The following is an 18,615-nucleotide window of genomic DNA, read 5'->3' as shown; positions in this document are numbered from 1 at the left end:
GAGTTAAAGACAAGTTCACGCCTACAATTGTCCGGATCAGGGAAAGGCAGGAGTTCAGTCTTCTCTTGTTTATTCTGCTTAGCGAACATGAGGATTTTACACGTGTGTTCAACACCAATGCTAGGCTTACTCTCTATATGCGAGGTATAGCGAGCGACGCCGGGACCCCCCCCCTGGCGTCCCCCCATGCATACCCTCGCTACATGCCCCCTTGCTTATGCTTCGACTCTCCGATTCACGCATCACTTACACGCATACCAACCATCCAGGCACACTATGCAACATTCATACATGCAATTTCGCCACAATATATTATATATATATGTTTTATATATATATATATATAATATATATATATATATATACACATATATATATATATACATATATATACATATATATACATATATATATATATATACATATATATATATAATATATATATGTATATACATATATATATATATACATATATGAATATATAAATATACATACATATATATATATATATATATATATATATATATATATATATATATATATATATATATATATATATATACACACACACACATAAACATTAATAATAATAATAATAACACTGGTCAACAAAATTTATTAAAATACCTGTCCCACAAGCAAAAGGAGGTGAACTAGATTTTTTTTTTTTTTTTTTCTCCTGCTGATTTCAAATGTTTTTAGATTTTTTTTTCTTATCAGGCATAGCTTTTCTGTGATAGCATATCAAATTTTAAACAATTATAACTAATAAATGAAGCTGATATTTCAACTAAACTTACCTTTAAAATGTAGAAATGTATAATTTTTGAGTGTATTTTACTTCTGGGAGATCCCTTTTTAGTGTCCAACAGGAGTCAGTCAACATTGAAGAGCTCCAATTCCATTGATATCAGGTTTCCATGTTCAGAATGTTCTAGTGAAACCTCTCACTGTGCTTATCACTGACAGTGCCAAGATTTGCTGGGAAAATAATCTTGGAAGTGGATTTTTGGGCTCATATTACACCAAAAGGTCTTGTAGGATGTCAGTAGCTCTTTTATGACTTCAGAATAGTTATTTGTTTTGCGATTCCCCAAAAACTCCACACAAACCTTGTTAAATGACAGCCATGCAGCTTTTTTAAGATCCTTTAGCTCTTCATCAATACTCTGGTCTCTCATCTCCCTAATCTGTAGTCCAACAAAAATACCTTCTTTGATTTTTGCGTCACTTACTCTAGGAAACTTATTTTCAAATATGTGAATCCTTTGCCAGTTCTATCCATACCTTTAACAAAAATTTTCATCAACCCTAGCTTAATATGTAAAGGAGGCAGATAAATTTTCTCTGAATCTACATGAGGAGGATTGACAACATTCTTCTCTCCTGAGCTCAGAGATCGTTTCAGCCACACATTTTCAAAATTATTTTTTTTTTCCTGACTGTCCCACTCACACAGAAAGCAACAAAACTTTGTATAACCCAGCTCCATTCCAAATAAAATTGCCACAACCTTGAGGTCACCACAGATATTCCATTTATGTTCTTCATATTTTGCAATAGAAGCTTCATACTCTTGTATGTTTCCTTCATGTTAGCTGCATGGGCCAGTGGAACAGAACTTTCCATTGTGGAGCAAAACAGCTTTCAGGCTCACTTTTTAGGAGTCAATAAACTCATTCCTTTTTTCATGAAAGTGGCAGTTGCCGACAAGATTGACGAGTTAAACACCATATGAGGACGAAGCCTTTATATTTACGACGTTTCGCTTATTATACTTGAAAAAGCTGTAATAAGCGAAACGTCATACAAATAAAGGCTCCGTCCTCATATGGTGTTTAACTCGTCAAACTCATTCCTGTCATATTTATGGTCAAGTTCCTCCATATCTGAATATACATCATTGCAAAACACCACAACATCCTCAAGTGAGAAAAACTATTTAGAATCACGTCGCTTACAATAAAATCTAACTTTGTAAGCAAGAGGAGATTGCTTTTTTGACAAGTTTAGATCCCGCACAAGATCATTCAGATCTCCCTGACTCAATAAATGAGGTTCATTTGGAGAACAGATTGGCTAAAAGTGCATAACAATCTCACACAGTGTTACCAACCGTTTGATTGAAATTTATCCCACATGACACACGTAACATGACATACCACAGAACACAAAATTTGTGGGTGATGGAAAAAATTGGACATTACTTTTGGATTCTGCATGCAAAAACATATAAGATACAACTATTGTTGTCCTTGGGACAAATTCTTTGTTGACCAATGTAATCAGAGTGTGCAGAGATATACAGTAGCATAAATCACTGGAAATAATGAATCTTGGTAAAATTTTTGCAGAGGTCCACATACATTCAATACTCAAGGATGTCATCAAATCAATGTATGATTCTTGCAAATCCTTTACAGATTTCCATTTGTCAAACACCACTTCACCCACACCCCTAAGAATTAGCAAGTAAACAAGGGAATTTTGGCAGAAATAGCACCATATGCTCATAAATAAAACAATAATTTTTTTATGCCTATCATCCTGGAGTAAGAAAAACAAAAATTTAGTCAACCAAACCTAGCCTATCACTATCTATAGCTAGGTTAGGTTACATTCAACCCAACCCAACACCATTCTATCAACTACAATCAATCAATATAGAATATATATATATATATATATATATATATATATATATATATATATATGTACATATATATCTATATAAATGTACAATATATATATATACATATGTATATATATATATATGTATATATATATATATATATATTATACATATATATACATATATATATATATATGTACATACATATATGTATATTATATATATATATATACATATATATATATACATATATATATATTTTTCTTTTCTTTTTCTTTTTCTTTTTTTTCCCTCCTGCGTTAATAATACTCGTAAATCACGGACACCATAAACCTATTTTTGGGGTTATGTTATATTGAATGATACTGCTTCTGGACATTCCTATATAAAGAAGTTCCTTACTAATATTTTGTAATGCAGTCATTCCTCTAGTGCGACGGGGCTTTCAATATATGTATTTGTCATTTGAATATTCCAGCCCCAAATAATGTATGATACTTCTGTAAACTGCATCCTTTGTATTAAAAAGAACTTACTCAGAAAATAGTACCCCAATTAACATTTTCATTTGTTTGTGGCTTTTTATCTACGATCGCTGCATGCTTGGCATGTGAAAATATAAACATTAAATAAGCATTTTGGCAAGACTTTCTGCCTACCAAATGGCAGTGCCCAAATACGATTGGAAATAACAAACTAGGCAACATAAAGACATGAACAGTTAAGGAAAATAGCCTCTACCGCATAATAAATACATGTACACGATTGACAAGTGCTCATAATAACACTTAACTCTTTGCCACTTCTCACAGGTGTTACAAGAATCTCGAGGATTCTTTCAAGTCTGCATTACGTAACTGCTCAAACTATAAAGCACTTGTTTGTATTCAGTTATCACGAAGTGGACTTGTGGTGTCAATATAAATAAAAAAAATTTACTTGATGGAAATCTGCCCCTTTATTTGGCTTGAGTTATTCCTGGTATATCATTATATGGTTACTTGTGTCTTAGTCTTCTTTTCCTATTGACGTTCTTTATGTCGTTTTATTAATTTTTAAAAGTTATTTGGGTCTTAAAAGAGTCCACAAGACTAAATTTAACCGGGCAAGTGGGTCTGCCCCACATCTATCATAGCTCTAACTTCCTTCCATTTCGTTCTTTCCTTCCACTAAACCCCCAATCCCCCCTCCCTCCCTCTCCCCCATCTTATCTACCCTGCCCTCTAAAAGTTATTTGGCTTGAATTTCTTGTAAAATGATTGTATAATGAAAAATGAAATATAAAATCTAAATTTACAATTAGTGCACAGTGAATTGGTTAGGAATATAGAAGAGCATGCAGACAGGAGACCTTTTGGTCCATAACTGGGTTGAATGCGGGGGTGGGGGATAATAATTGATAAATAGACAGATAAGTATAAGTAGATAAATGAATAAAATAAATAAAAAGATAATGACAATAAACAAAAATAGCTACAATAATAAATGAATAATAAACATAAATAGTAACTAAGTCAATAATGATAAATATAATGAAATAAACAAAAATAATAAATAAGTCAATAATGATGAATAAATGTAATGAAATAAAACAAGTGATAGGTACTACAATATATTGCTTAGGTGCTTATCCTAATTGACCTTAAAACTTCGAACTATACTACATTGCATTGCCCCTGCAGGAAGTTTATTCCATCAATTTACTACATGGTTTTGGATTTTTTCTACCAAATTCAAAATTAATCTACTTCCTAGCAGTTTGAGACCATTATTTATTGTCTGATTTGCATTCAGTTTGAAAATTTCGTCACTTTTGATGTCACTTCTCTTTAGAATCTTAAAGACCTTTATCAAACCACCCATGAATCTACGTTTAAAGAGAAAATAGAATTATATGCTTTAGTCTGTTTTCGTATGATTTATTTCTGATACTTGGAATCAGTTTTGTGGCTCGCCATTGTACTTTTCCGATGTGTCAGTGTCTTTAATGAGCTTCGGTGACCATACAGACACAGCATATTCCAAATGTGGACGAACTAACGATTTATATAGCTTGCTAATGACAGATAGACATTTAAAATTAAAAGATCGCTCAATCATTCCTAGAATCTTATTTGCGTTCTTTGAGGCGGAAATACACTACTTACTATTTGGGATCCTCAATGATGATTACGCCGAGATCCTTTTCACTATCACTTTTGTTAACGAATTTCCAAATTGTAATCGTACTTATTATTTTCACCTATATGCATAACCTTTCATTTCCTTGTGTTTCATGTCATTAGCCATTTTTCAGCCTATTGCTGTAGGTTACTAAATCTTCTTGAATATATAATTGGTTTAAGTGATCATTTGTCATTCCGAACTGTTTCGTATCGTCAGTAAATTTGTTAGACAATATATTTCAGTCCGTGGTCTATTTCATTTATATATACTATGAATAGAAATTACCCTTGAACGGAACCTTAGAGAATTCCACTCGTACAAAAATTCCTTCTAGAATTTTTGCCATTTAGGACAACTCTGTTTACGATAGTTTTACCAATTACTAATCCAGCTCAATAAGATGCCACTTATTACGTGTGAAGTTAATTTAACAAGTAGTCTTTCGTATGGGACGGTATCAAAAACCCTTGCAAATTTCAGATATAAATAATACCTATACAGTTCCTTTTGTCACTTTTTGAGACGACTGTGTTGTAGAATTCAAGTAGGTTAGTCACGCAAGAACGTTTCCGTCTGTGGTCTGTTGATACGGCCGTTCACACTCTTGTCAACTAATCCCTACACTGCCTACGCCCTAAACGCCTAATTATCACACACCTTTGCACTCTTACTCAGCATGTCTTCATTTATTGCACCCAACCAAAGCACTGTCGCCCCTAACCCGAAAGCCCGCGTATCACTGGTGCCAATCCTCCCGAGTCCCGCGTACCGCGGGCCAAGGGTGCCAAAGGTATCTCCCCTCATCTCACACATTCCGTGCATTCGTCCATGGCATTCACCCGCCCCATTGATTTCAAGATTATCCTATTTTTTACCTTCCCCCATCTCCCACGTTATAGTCCTCTAACCATCACGGAAGACGTTTGCTTCACTGTGGTCGCCTTAACGTTGCGTTTCCTTCTGCTGCGATGTCGTTGCTGTATTAATTTATCCACCGTCAACCACCCGACGTATGTCCAAGATATGCCGCGGCATTCCATTTACAGAAACATTGATCTGCCAATCCACGTCTGTCACATCACCCCTCGCCCACTACGGGGTACATTTGCCACCGTGTGGTTCCAACCACACCTCCCCAACTCGCACCGATACAATTCCTTTCTCGACGTTAGTCGGCAGCAGTCTTGACGCTACGCTTGGATGTCGCCACTCATACTTGAGTATGACCTTCTGGGGGACTGACTCTCAATCTTGCCCCGACCTGGGAGACATGGTATACCAGAGGACTGCCTATACAGGTGACACCAGTGCCCTCTCAGCGATGGTCGTGATAGTGCGGTGGTGTCGCTCCAAAATCGTATTTCCGTTTGGCCTATAGGCAGATGAAAAAAAAAAAAACTTTCCTCAAAACTTGCGATCAAAGAAAATGCTAGACACAAACTCCAAAACAGGTCACTACACACCCAGAGCTCACCGTCAAGGATGCTCCAGTGTATATTAACCCGAGACTCACTTGAAGAAAGACATGTTACATGCAGAAGCATGAATCAACAACTAAATTTGATACAGACACTAGAGGTCATGGAGACGTCATGATATATGTCAAAAATCACATGACGCAAACGTTCACACGACTGGTTCAGATAATCACCTGGAAACTATTGTCCTCCACCAAATGTTCACGTATAAATTAATTATAAACTTCTATCATCCATCACAAAATGATCTCATACTAAAAAAAAAAAATAAACATAACTCGACCTAGAGAGGAGGCTCTGTCTCAGAAGTTGTGAGAGAAGAACAAGCACATGCAAAACTACCGCTTAACATCACGAACACACCATTCCTGGCAAAAATAACAATAAAACAAAACCGTTCAGCAAATTGGATTTATTCTTCGTCACCAATGAACAATTCATATGATATCCGATATCATTCTTGGAAGGACTTCGTTGAAATCTGAGAGTTGTCTCACTGGATAAAATAAACATTGCTGAATATATTACCGTACATATATCTGTAAAAACACAGATTACTCCAACTTTACACAACGTTAAGGTAAGCAGAACATCTGCACGCCATGACGTGCAAACATCTATATACACCACTTACACATTTTCTAATTTTCTCGACGGTTTTTCATTGCTACAAGAACATTTTTGCAATTAATGTAACACTCAAGAAGCTTTAATAATTACAAACAAGAAAGAGGCAATTACGCTATAGGCAAATCAAAAAAGTTACACAAACAACTGCACAACTGAGGGTAAACCAACATTTACAACTGACAGTATGCACGTAACGACTTCTCTACCGGACAGGTTTACAACCGTGGATCAATAATTGATATCTGGTTATACCATCACAGGTCACAGGTCACACTGGAGAGGCTTCTCACCAGTGTGAACCATTACGCACTACATGAAATCAATCTTTCGAGAGGAAGCGTGAGTCACCACGTTACATTTTATATATGTCCTTGGCGAGAAAAATGAAAAGGCTTCTTTCCTATAAGGGTCAACACGTGATGTATGTTTTTGTTTCCTTCTTTATTTCTGGAAAAATTGCATTGAACAGGTTAAAATTGAAGTTTTTTTTTTTTCTCCAGTGTGGGTCATCACGTAATATATGAGATGACTCTTTCGTGGGAAAGTTGCACCACACAGGTCATACTAAAAAGACTTCTCTCCAGTGTGGGTCATCACGTGCCGTTTCATATCACTGTTTAGTGAGAACACTGCATCGCACAGGTCACACTTGAAAGGTTTCTCTCTAGTGTGGGTTATCATGTGTCGTTTGAGACTACTCTTTTGTGAGAAAGCTGCATGACACAGGTCACACTGGAAAGGCTTCTCTCCAGTGTGGGTCAACACGTGTCGTTTGAGATCACGATTTACTAAGAAAGCTGCATCGCACAGGCCACACTGGAAAGGTCTCTCTCCAGTGTGGATCATCACGTGTTGTTTGAGTGCAGTCCTTCCTGGGAAAGCTGCATCGCACAGGTCACATTGGAAAGGCTTCTCTCCAGTGTGGGTCATCACGTGATATTTGAGATTACTCTTTCTCGAGAAAGCTTTATCACACTGGTCACACTGGAAAGGCTTCTCTCCAGTGTGGGTCTTCATGTGATCTTTGAGATTACTCTTTAGTGAGAAAGCAGAATCACACAGGTCACACTGGTACGGTTTCTCTCCAGTGTGCGTCATCGAGTGATGTTTTAGATGACTCGTTTGTGAGAAAGCTGCACCACACAGGTCACATTGGAAAGGCTTCTCTCCAGTGTGGTTCATCACGTGTTTTTTTAGATTACCCTTTTGTGAGAAAGCTGCAGCACATATGTCACATTTAAAAGGCTTCTCTCCAGTATGAGTCATCACGTGATATTTGAGGGAACTCTTTCCTGAGAAAGCTGCATCACACTGGTCACATTGGTAAGGCTTCTCTCCACTGTGGGTCTTCAGGTGATATTTAAGATTACCCTTTCTTGAGAAAGCTGCACCGCACAGGTCACACACGAAAGGCTTCTCTCCAGTGTGGGTCATCACGTGATCTCTGAGATGACGCTTTCCCGTGAAAGCTGCATCACACAGGTCACACTGGAAAGGCTTCTCTCCAGTGTGGATCATCACGTGATATTTGAGAGAACTCTTTACGGAGAAAGCTGCATCACACATGTCACACTGGAAAGGCTTCTCTCCAGTATGGGTCATCATGTGTTCTTTGAGATTATTCTTTTGTGAGAACGCTGCATCACACAGGGCACACTGGAAAGGCTTCTCTCCAGTGTGGGTCCTCACATGTCGTTTAAGAGCACTCTTTTTTGGGAAAGCTGCATCGCACAGGTCACACACGAAAGGCTTTTCTCCAGTGTGGGTCATCATGTGATATTTGAGAACACTCTTTTGTGGGAAATTTGAATTGCACAGGTCACATTGGAAATATTTTTCTCCAGTATGAGTCATCACATGTCGTTTGAGGTCAGGCTTTGCTAAGAAAGCTGCATCAAACAGGTCACACTGGAAAATGTTTCTCTGCAGTGTGGGTCATCATTTGGTATGGGGGAGCACTTTTTTGTTAGAAAACTGCACGACACATGTTACACTGGAAAGGTTTCTAGTGTGGGTCTTCACACAATATTTAAGAGCACTCATTCCTGAGATAGTTCAAACAGTTCACAGTAGACAGGTTTCTCTATGGTATAGGTCACTGTATGATATTGAAGATGATTTGTGAGATAGGTGTGTTGCAGACGTCACACCGGATTCTCTTTATTATGTGATGAATATATGGAATCTTCGGATACCTCTTCTATGGAAATGTTGATAATTACCCTCGACCTGAAACAAAATATACAATAAGTTTAACATATATCTTTTTGAGAGCATATACAGTGGGGCATTAACCAAAATGCAGTATGGGAAGGGAACAAACAACTCAAATGAAAGAAGCTTAGAAGTGGCTGAATAAACACCGCAAAGGAATAGGGGACAGAATAATAATAGGTCGGTGTAAGATAAAATATCCTAACTGGAAATAAGATTCTTTGTCAAAATTTCACAGAGAACCATTATGCACAGACACCAATCAAGGATGTCATAAATCAATGTTTGAGAGACTTGTGAGAATTGGATATTCAATTCTACAAGAAATCACTTGTCCTCTCTCTCTCTCTTTTTTTTTGACACCCCCTTTAACTTTCAAGTTGGCAGGAAAACTAGTAAAATCCAGAACAAATACCACAAAAAGAATATAAATAAAACTATAAGATTTTGATTTTTGGCATCCTTGGATACATACATACATATACCAAGGCTTTTTCCCCCTTCCAAGGGAGGTAGCCAGAAAGGGAAAGGCATAAAAACACTCCCACCCATTTCATCCCTTAATACACTCCACACCCCTCCCACCCTCCCTCTCATCTGAGCACCTCCTGGATGACGGGTCATCCCTGCACCCTGCCCACCGCCCTGGGTCAGAAGCAGTGTCGCAAGACACAGCACATCCACAGCAAGGCCGCTTCATTTAATCGGCGACCCCCACTCTCCTTCCCCCCTTGCATATAAGGAGAGGACGGGGAGAAATCCCTTCGGGCTGCGTCAAAATTTACTCACGCATACTACCACACCCCCCACACACCCGCCCATTCCTCCTCATGCAATCACAACATCATCCATATACAACCATTCTCCACTCACCTCTGTCTTCCGTCCTCTCCCTTCCTTCCTCAACAGACATTCCCCTCTTCCCCAAAGCCCCCTTCACCCCATCCATCCACCTCATCCTAGGACGTCCCCTCATGTTCACTCCCTCCACATCTGCCTTCCATACCTCTTTTACTAGTCTTTCTTCACTCATTCTTTCCATGTGTCCAAACCATCCTAATATTCTTTCATCAACCCTATCTCCCAAATCCTTTTTCACCCCTGTTCTCCTCCTCACCTCCTCATTTCTCACTCTATCCAGCCTAGTAACCCCCAACATACTTCTCAGACACCTCATCTCAAACACATTAAAACTCCTTCTCTCTTCTTCTCTTATGTTCCACGATTCTGCCCCATACAGAGCTGTTGGAACAATCACTCCTTCATAAATTCTCCTCATAGCATCCATTCCCAAATATCTATTCCTCATTACACTTTTTAATCCACCAAGGCATTTACATGCTTCTCTCAATCTACATTCTACCTCCACCTTCACTCCACCTTTTCCTGCTACACTTGCACCCAAGTATCTAAAACTATCCACTTCCTCCAGTCGCTCTCCCTTAATGTTCACTTCCAGTCTACTGCCACTTTCACCCCTTGTACATCTCATCACCTTACTTTTACCCACATTTATCTTTAGCTTTCTTCTATCACATACTCTCCCAAACTCTGCCACCAGCTTCCTCAATCGCTCCTCTGACCCTGCCACAAGTGCAGTGTCATCCGCAAACAACAGCTGGCTCACCTCCCACTTTTCTCCATTTTCTTTAACCATCTCCAATCCCTGACCCACTACCCTAGCATTCACCTCTCGCACCACCCCATCCATGTATAAGTTGAACAGCCAGGGCGACATAATGCATCCTTGACGAAGTCCCACCTTTACTTCAAACCACTCACTTTCTCCATTTCTAATCCTGACACAACCTCTACTACTCTCATAAAAACTCTTGACAGCTCCGAGAAGCTTTCCTCCTATCCCATAAATTTGCATAACCTCCCACAGTGCCTTTCTGTCTACCCTATCATAAGCCTTTTCCAGATCCATAAAAGCCCAAAAAACATCCTTCCCCTTTCCTATAGCTTTCTCACATATCTGTCTTACCACAAAGATCTGATCTACACAACCTCTACCTGTCCTAAAACCACACTGTTCCTCACCAATTACTCCTTCTGTTCCTCTCCTAATCCTCTCAATTAAGATCCTCCCATAAGCCTTCCCTACTACACTTAACAGGCTAATCCCTCTGAAACTACTACATTCACACTTGTCCCCTTTTCCCTTGTAAAGAGGAACTATACATGCACTTCTCCAGTCCTCCGGTACTCTACCCTCTCTCCAGCAAACATTAAATAACCTCACCAACCAGTCCACCATCACTGAACCTCCCTTTTTCAGACATTCTGCATGGCATCCATCCAGACCAGGTGCCTTACCTGCTTTCATCATCTTTACAACTGCCTTCACCTCATCCTTCCCTATTTCTCCTCCATTCTCCTCACTCATCACTCTCATTTTCTTCGCATTTCCCACGCATCCTTGGATAAGAAGTAAATTACTTTATTTAATCTATTGTAGCCTGTCCCCTATCACCAAGGTTAGGTTACATTCAACCCTCCCATCACTTACTGAAATGAGGCGCACGGTCTGAGTAACTTGTTGAATTATAGTTATTCAGTGGAAACAGCCACTTCATATGAGTCAAAGTAATTAGCATGAAATTTTGTGTCCCGTAGCAATCTTACTCATACATCAACATAAGGTTTAAATTTTCAAGAAATTAGTAAAGTGAAAATCAATAGGGAAATAAGAAGTTACATTAGTGAATTAATAAACATTACAAAGATAAAAAGCCACAAAAACTTATAAGGAATAAAATAATAATCCGAGTATGATGAAATATACAGCAACACAGATAAATGGAGACTATATATATACATATATAAGATTTACACCCATCCAATAACCAAGGATGTCAGAAGTCGAAATTTGTGATTCTTGAGAATCCTTTATTGGTTTCCATTTGTCAGGGAACACCTTACCCCGAACCCCTAAGGACTGGCAAGTACACGAGGGAATTTTGGCAGAAATAGCAGTAGGAGCCCATAAATAAAACTGATCATGTCAAGATTAACGTACCTAATCATAGGGTTCGTTATTCTTTACAAGTATAATATTGGGTTCGTTATTCTTTACACAAGTATAATTGGGTTTCCTGTTCTTAACATAAACACTTCTGTACATGAACAGCATTTCAGTAACTGAATTTCAAAGCTTCTATTCATTAGTTAACCTTTACGAATCCTCATATCCTAGTTTTGATTTTTGTATGTATTTAGATATCCAGGAAGTCTCAAGGTTAGGTTAGGTATATGGTTGGCAGGTTATCAGGGTTCTGCAATGCAATTGCCATGCAGTATCCTTTCAGTGACTAGTTTTAACAGAATTTTAGGGAAACTGAACATTATGCTACCATATTATTCTCATTGTTTATTCATCAATATTGATTAGCATATTACATTTGTCAAAGTTTTACCTTTTTTTACATATATTTGAGCTGGCCATTGTTTACATGAGGACCTTTGGGTCGTCCATTCTTTATATGAGTAACTTTGGGTCGGCCATTCTTTATATGAGTAACTTTGGGTTCACTGTTCTTGATATGGAGATGTTGGGTTCACTGATTTTGGCATGATCCAATAATGCTATAAAATGGTTATACCTATCATCTTGGAAAAGAATACCTTGCCTATCCATACCAACCGAACCTAGCCCATCCCTATCTATAGCTAGTTAGGGATGGAACTGTCTAATGTAGGCCTTATGGTCTCTTGCAGTCTCCTTCATTTTTATGTTAGGGTATTCAATCCACCCCACCCCCATTCTATCAACTACAATAAGCATGATGGATGGTGGGGGTAATTGGTTGGGTTATGGCTATACAGTAAATGTCACTCCGAATGAATTACAAGCAAATTTTCGTAAAATTTCATTTGTGTACGTGGCAATCATACTCGTAAATCACGAAGACACCATAAAGCCTACGTGTTGGGTTAGGTTATGGTGAATGACCCTGCTTCTGCAACCTTCGCATTAAAAAAGAGCTTACCGAGAATAAACACAAGAAACCTGTTCACTAATTTATGTCTCTATGTTTGTTGCATGATTAGCGTGTGAGAATGTTAACAATAAACAAGCGTTTTGACAAGACTTCTTTCTGCCTACCAAATTGGCACTGCCCAATTGCGATCGGAACATCAAACCAGGCACTATAAAGTCATGAACAGTTAAGGAAAATAGCCTCTACCACATAATAAACACATATACACGATTGAAGAGTACTCATAATAACACTTGCTTATTGCCTGCATGACCGTTGTGCTTCCAAAATCTATGCCACTTCTCGATCTCAGAGATGTCCCTGGAATCTCAAGGATTCTTTTAAGTCTGCATTGTGTAGCTGCTTATACTATAAAACATCTTTTTTATTTCAATTATTACGATGTGGACTTTTGGTGTGCTTATAAAGAAAAAGTTTACTCGATGGATAGAAATAAGCTCCTTATTGGACTTATTCGAGCTATTCTTAGTATATTATGCTTACCTGTGACTCGCTGTAATTCTTTACAGCTGTTGTTCAATTCATCTTGCTTGAATTGCTTGTAAAATGATTGTATACTGAAAAACAAAATCTAAGTCTATGATGTAATCAGTGCACAATGAATTGCGAGATTATTTCTTAAGTTTTATTTTCGTACCGACTAAAACGAAGTGACGGCCAGCTAAGAAGATTGTAAATAAACAAGATACACACATTACCTTGAGTATTTTACTCCACATTAGTTTATTTCCTTCATCGACTTCAAAAGGGTGTTATTTTCTTCATTGGCTTTATTAGGACTCCTATATGCCAAAGTGGATAACAAAGATTTCACTCTTTTTCTCATATCTAGTTATGTTACAAATTCATAATATTTGCATTTACACCTTTCGTAACATAAGCAAATCTCTTCCACTGCATGTACTAGATTCTTGTATCAATGCATAACCTTAATGTTGTATTTTGCAACTACTCGTTCAAACATTTAAAGGATATTTAAGTTTAACCCTATAATAACCCTTCAGGATATTTAAGTTTAACCCTGAAGGGTTATTATATAAACTAAAAAAAGAAAGCGAAGCTAAAAAGTGACGAAAGTAAAAATGGAAACAACGAAGTTGTTGAGAGAAAAACACGTTATATAACTGTACCAAACACTGAAATAAGTCCAATCCTTGATACATTCCTTTTGAAAGTGGGCATAAAGATTGCAAGGACAATCCAAACATGAGAAATAACACCACAAACGCCAGTATGAGACAAAACGCCACCAATTACACAAGACCAAACGCCATAACCACAAGCATGCCATATTCCGCCACAACACGAACCCGGAGGACGCGACATTTCGTCACTGCCCGAAATACCGGGTGACTTCCCCTAGAGTGATTAGCAAGTAAGATAGATAGACTCTATTTGGCAATGAATCATTGTACATGAAGTGCAAATAATGACAAGAACACATAGTTCGGAATGATAATTGCAAATTGCCGAGGATAACACAAAAAAACACGTACGCTTATTTCCATTGGGGTCCTCAGATTGTTATTTTACACTAAGTCACACAGACAACATACGTAGCGGGTTAAGTGGACCAGAGACAATCATGAGTAATACCAGTCAGTACACACATGACACATAAACATTGTTATAGTTTTGCTAATATTACCAAAATGTTCGTACAGTACACATATGACACATAAACATTGTTATAGTTTTGCTAATATTACTAAAATGTTCGTACATATAGGATATTTAGACAAAAAATTGAGCACTATCACAAAAAGGAACATTGCATTGAGCAAAGGAACAACAAAATAATGTTAAATTGTAACAAAACAGTATGAGTGAGTACTATATCAGAGTAGTACCATGAATGATATACTACATTATTCTACAGCTGTATCAACATGTATGAGTGAGCACTATATCAGAGTAGTACCATTAATGATATGCTACATTATTCTACAGCTGTATCAACATGTTATAGTCAATGCTACACTGCAGCTAGGGTCACCTATTAATTAATTCTAACATTTTACCTGAATCTCAGGACGGAGTGGGCAATTAGTATGAACACTAGGGAGTAGTACATTATAACATGAAGCACCAGAAGTAGGGTACAGGGGACCAGTGCTCGTATGAGTAAAACAACAAGGAGAACGAGGAAAAAGCTCAGATCATAACTGTTCTCGGACCCTACCCGAGACATACACCATACTATGACTAGCAAAACAAAGGTGGAAACCAATTTGTAACATCAAACATTGTTATACTAAACTAAACTTCTGAAGGACAAAAAAAAAAAAAAGGGGGGGGAGAGGTCAGAACATTTATGAGTGAACGCAGATTTGGATGGTATTACTAATGGAGTCAGGCATCCCTCACTAAGCTAGTAGTACATAAAATCAAGGCTGAAACTCTAGTATAAAACTTAGAACTTTAATAAGACTCATCGGATTGATTCTTATCCTAAAAAGATAGAACGTTCCTACAACTACTGAAGAAGGGTCTTGAACCCGAAATCGCGATCTAGCTAATATGACTACATGCAGCCAAGTCATAAATTTCCTTCTTATTTGCCTTTTCTGAGGCGGAAATACACTACTTACATTGATTTGAGATCCTCACTGATAATTACGCCGAGTTCCTTTTCACTATCCACTTTTGTTAACGAATTTCCAAATAACTCGTAATCGTGCCTGTTATTTTTACCTGTATGTATACCTTTACATTTACTTGTGTTAAATTTCATTGGCCACTTTTCAAACCATTTCTGTAGTTTATCTAAATCTTCTTGAAAATATACACTGTTTAAGTGATCATTTGCCACTCCGAACAGTTTTCTAATATCAGCAAGTTTGGAGGTAATGGACTATGGACAGAGCTCTTACATGCCAAACTGCCGCCCCGGGGCAAAGTTTTCAGTCATACGACGTATTTCACAGATGGCTCTGTAGAACCAAATAGCCTACACGCGGCCGGAGCTACCTTTGTCACTGATGGATGTACCCTCGGCAGGAGAGTCAGCGACTCCGTGTCCTCTCTTCAAGCCGAGGCCGTAGCGATGCAGGGGGCCCTAGAACATGCCCTTGTATCCCACTCCAATTCCATGGTCATCCACACTGACTATCTGAACCTGATAAGCTGCCTGCAACAGGCAGAACCCGAAGATAATGTCCACCTCCTCACCAATATCATTGCGCTCTCCTGCGCAAATTATACCGTGCTGGACGGAATGCCATCATCAACCGGGTGCCAAGTCACGTCGGTGTGCATGGAAACGACCTTGCAGACGCGACAGCAGCGGCTGCTCGCAAATACGCCAGGGTCGATGTCCAGGTCCCTCCCAGCAGAAGCCAGCTCAAACTTCGAACTAGGGCATTAGTACGCACGCAGTGGCACCTCCAACACAGTCTGGAGGCATAGAATTCCCAAAGGGTGGAGTGGTACAAAAAGGTGACAGCATATGAACCTCTAGTCCTACCCCGCTCCACTCCCAGAAGGGTAGAAAAACTGCTCTTCAGGCTGCGTCTCGAGGACCGTTGCTTCTGGTAACTTAATCCCCAGAGTACCTTGGAAGACCGCCGGTGCAGCAACCACTGCCGCGCAGAAAATGCCGATCTCCTCCTCCTCCACTACTTGAGCGATTGCCCCGCCACTTCTTTCCTCAAACGGGGACCACCGGTACCCCCTGAAGGTCTTGTAAGCCGCCTCCAAAGGCCCTATGAGCTCCGTAAGCTACTAGAGCGTCCGCCGCCACTCTAACAGCTGTAGCCTCTCTCTTCTACTGCACACTAATAATAGTAATAATAAAAAAAAGTGACACCCCCCTCCCCCATACTCACTTCCCATCCCCACCATCCCTAACAGCCTGTTTTATCTATTGGCTTGCGAAATAATTCAACGGATTTAAGAAAATATATTTAATGTCCCTATTGCAGAAAGGAACATATTCAATATTCTGTTGATTCCAACGCAAAAATTCGTATATTACGGTAAGATATTCAGGATTCCGTTGACCTTTGTTTTATTATGATTATTTTGTCAGTCTTGTGGGCGGCATGTTCAGACTAAAATAACCGCGCGCCCCCTAAATGTCTCTCTCCAGCAAACATTAAATAACCTCACCAGCCAGTCCATCACTGTACCTCCTTTTTTTTTTAGACATTCTGCATGGCATCCATCCAGACCAGGTCCCTTACCTGCTTTCATCATATTAACAACTGCCTTCACTTCATCCTTCCTTATTTGTCCTCCATTTTCCTCACTCATCACTCTCATTTTCTTAGCATTTCCCACTGCAACTATCTTTCCCTCCCTATCCTTCTTCACATTTAGCAACTCCAGGTGCCACTCTTAAACAAACATCAAATAACCTCACCAGCCAGTCCACCATAGCTGTAACTCCTTTTTTCAGACATTCTGCATGGCATCCATCCAACCCAGGTGCCTTACCTGCTCTCATCATCTTAACAGCTGCTTTCACTTCATCCTTCCTTATTTCTCCTCCATTTTCCTCACTCTTCACTCTCATTTTCTTAGCATTTCCCACTGCAACTATCTTTCCCTCCCTATCCTCCTTCACATTAAGCAACTCCCTAAAATATAGGTAGTATGTTTGTGAGAAGACAAATGGATGTGTTGGCTTTGAGTGAAACTAAGTTGAAAGGGAAGGGTGAGTGTAAGTGGGAGGTTATCAGGAGTGAAGAGAGGGCGAGGGAGGGAGGGGGTGGCTATTCTAGTAAGTGAAGAGATGGGTAAACGTGTAGTGGAGTGGAAGGAGGTTTCCTCAAGGATGATGTGGATGAAGGTGAAACTGGGAAAGGAGATGTGGGTTTTTGTATGTGCATATGGGCCTGGTAGTGAGAAGAGTGTAGAAGGAAGGGAGGCCTTTTGGATAGATTTAAATGAGTGCATAGAGGATTTAGGGAGAAATGTCAATGTAATAGTACTGGGAGACCTTAATGCTAGGGTAGAAAATGGTCCAATTGATGGAATGGTTGGGAAATGTGGAATTCCAGGAAAGAATCGTAGTGGAGAGTTGATGGTGGAAATGTGTCTAGAGAGTTGATGATAACAAATACAGTGTTTCGGAAGAGGGTCTGGCATAAGTACACGTGGGAGAGGGTGGTGGATGGAAGGGTGGAAGATAGAGCGTTGATGGATTATGTAGTGGTAAATAGGACTATGATAGGAGGAGTTAATTAAGGATGTACATGTGCTAAGGGGAGAGGGTGGGGGAATATCAGATCATTTTCTAGTGGAAGGTAAGTTGAGAGTGGAGGATAGATGGAGAAAGAGGAAAGGGACAAAAGGTAGGGAGGTGCTTAGAGTGAACTATTTAAAGGAAAAGGAAAAGGAGAAGGAGTACAAGAAGAAGCTGAGGGAGGAGTGGGAGGGAGTGAAGGATAGAGTAGAGCTAGGTGTGGAGGAGGAATGGGGATGGTTCAAGGAGGGGGTTACAAAGTGTGCAAGGATGGTGTGTGGAACAAGAAGGACAGGAGGAAAT

General features: G+C 39.1%; 1 protein-coding gene across 1 annotated transcript; it reads right to left on the bottom strand.

The window, feature by feature from the left end:
• Nucleotides 1-6,692: 6,692 nt before the first annotated feature.
• LOC143031312 (uncharacterized) lies at nt 6,693-13,945 on the bottom strand. Its single transcript, XM_076194985.1, has 2 exons — nt 13,608-13,945; nt 6,693-9,135 (listed from the first exon to the last, which is right to left on the bottom strand). Exon 2 carries the CDS (start codon nt 8,758-8,760, stop codon nt 7,471-7,473), a length of 1,290 nt encoding a protein of 429 aa, XP_076051100.1. The 5' UTR covers nt 8,761-9,135; nt 13,608-13,945; the 3' UTR covers nt 6,693-7,470.
• Between the last annotated feature and the right edge of the window lie 4,670 nt (nt 13,946-18,615).

Source organism: Oratosquilla oratoria, chromosome 12, assembly GCF_046742065.1.
Source record: "Oratosquilla oratoria isolate Oo_2021 chromosome 12, ASM4674206v1, whole genome shotgun sequence".
NCBI classification, from domain to species: domain Eukaryota; kingdom Metazoa; phylum Arthropoda; class Malacostraca; order Stomatopoda; family Squillidae; genus Oratosquilla; species Oratosquilla oratoria.
The sequence above is the reverse complement of the archived record's forward strand: the minus strand, read 5'-3'. Positions and strand labels throughout refer to the sequence as shown.

Bases quoted from the DNA above. Each gene is read 5' to 3' on its own strand.
- LOC143031312 (XM_076194985.1), bottom strand. From the start codon at position 8,760: ATGACTCATACTGGAGAAAAATATTTCCAATGTGACCTGTGCAATTCA.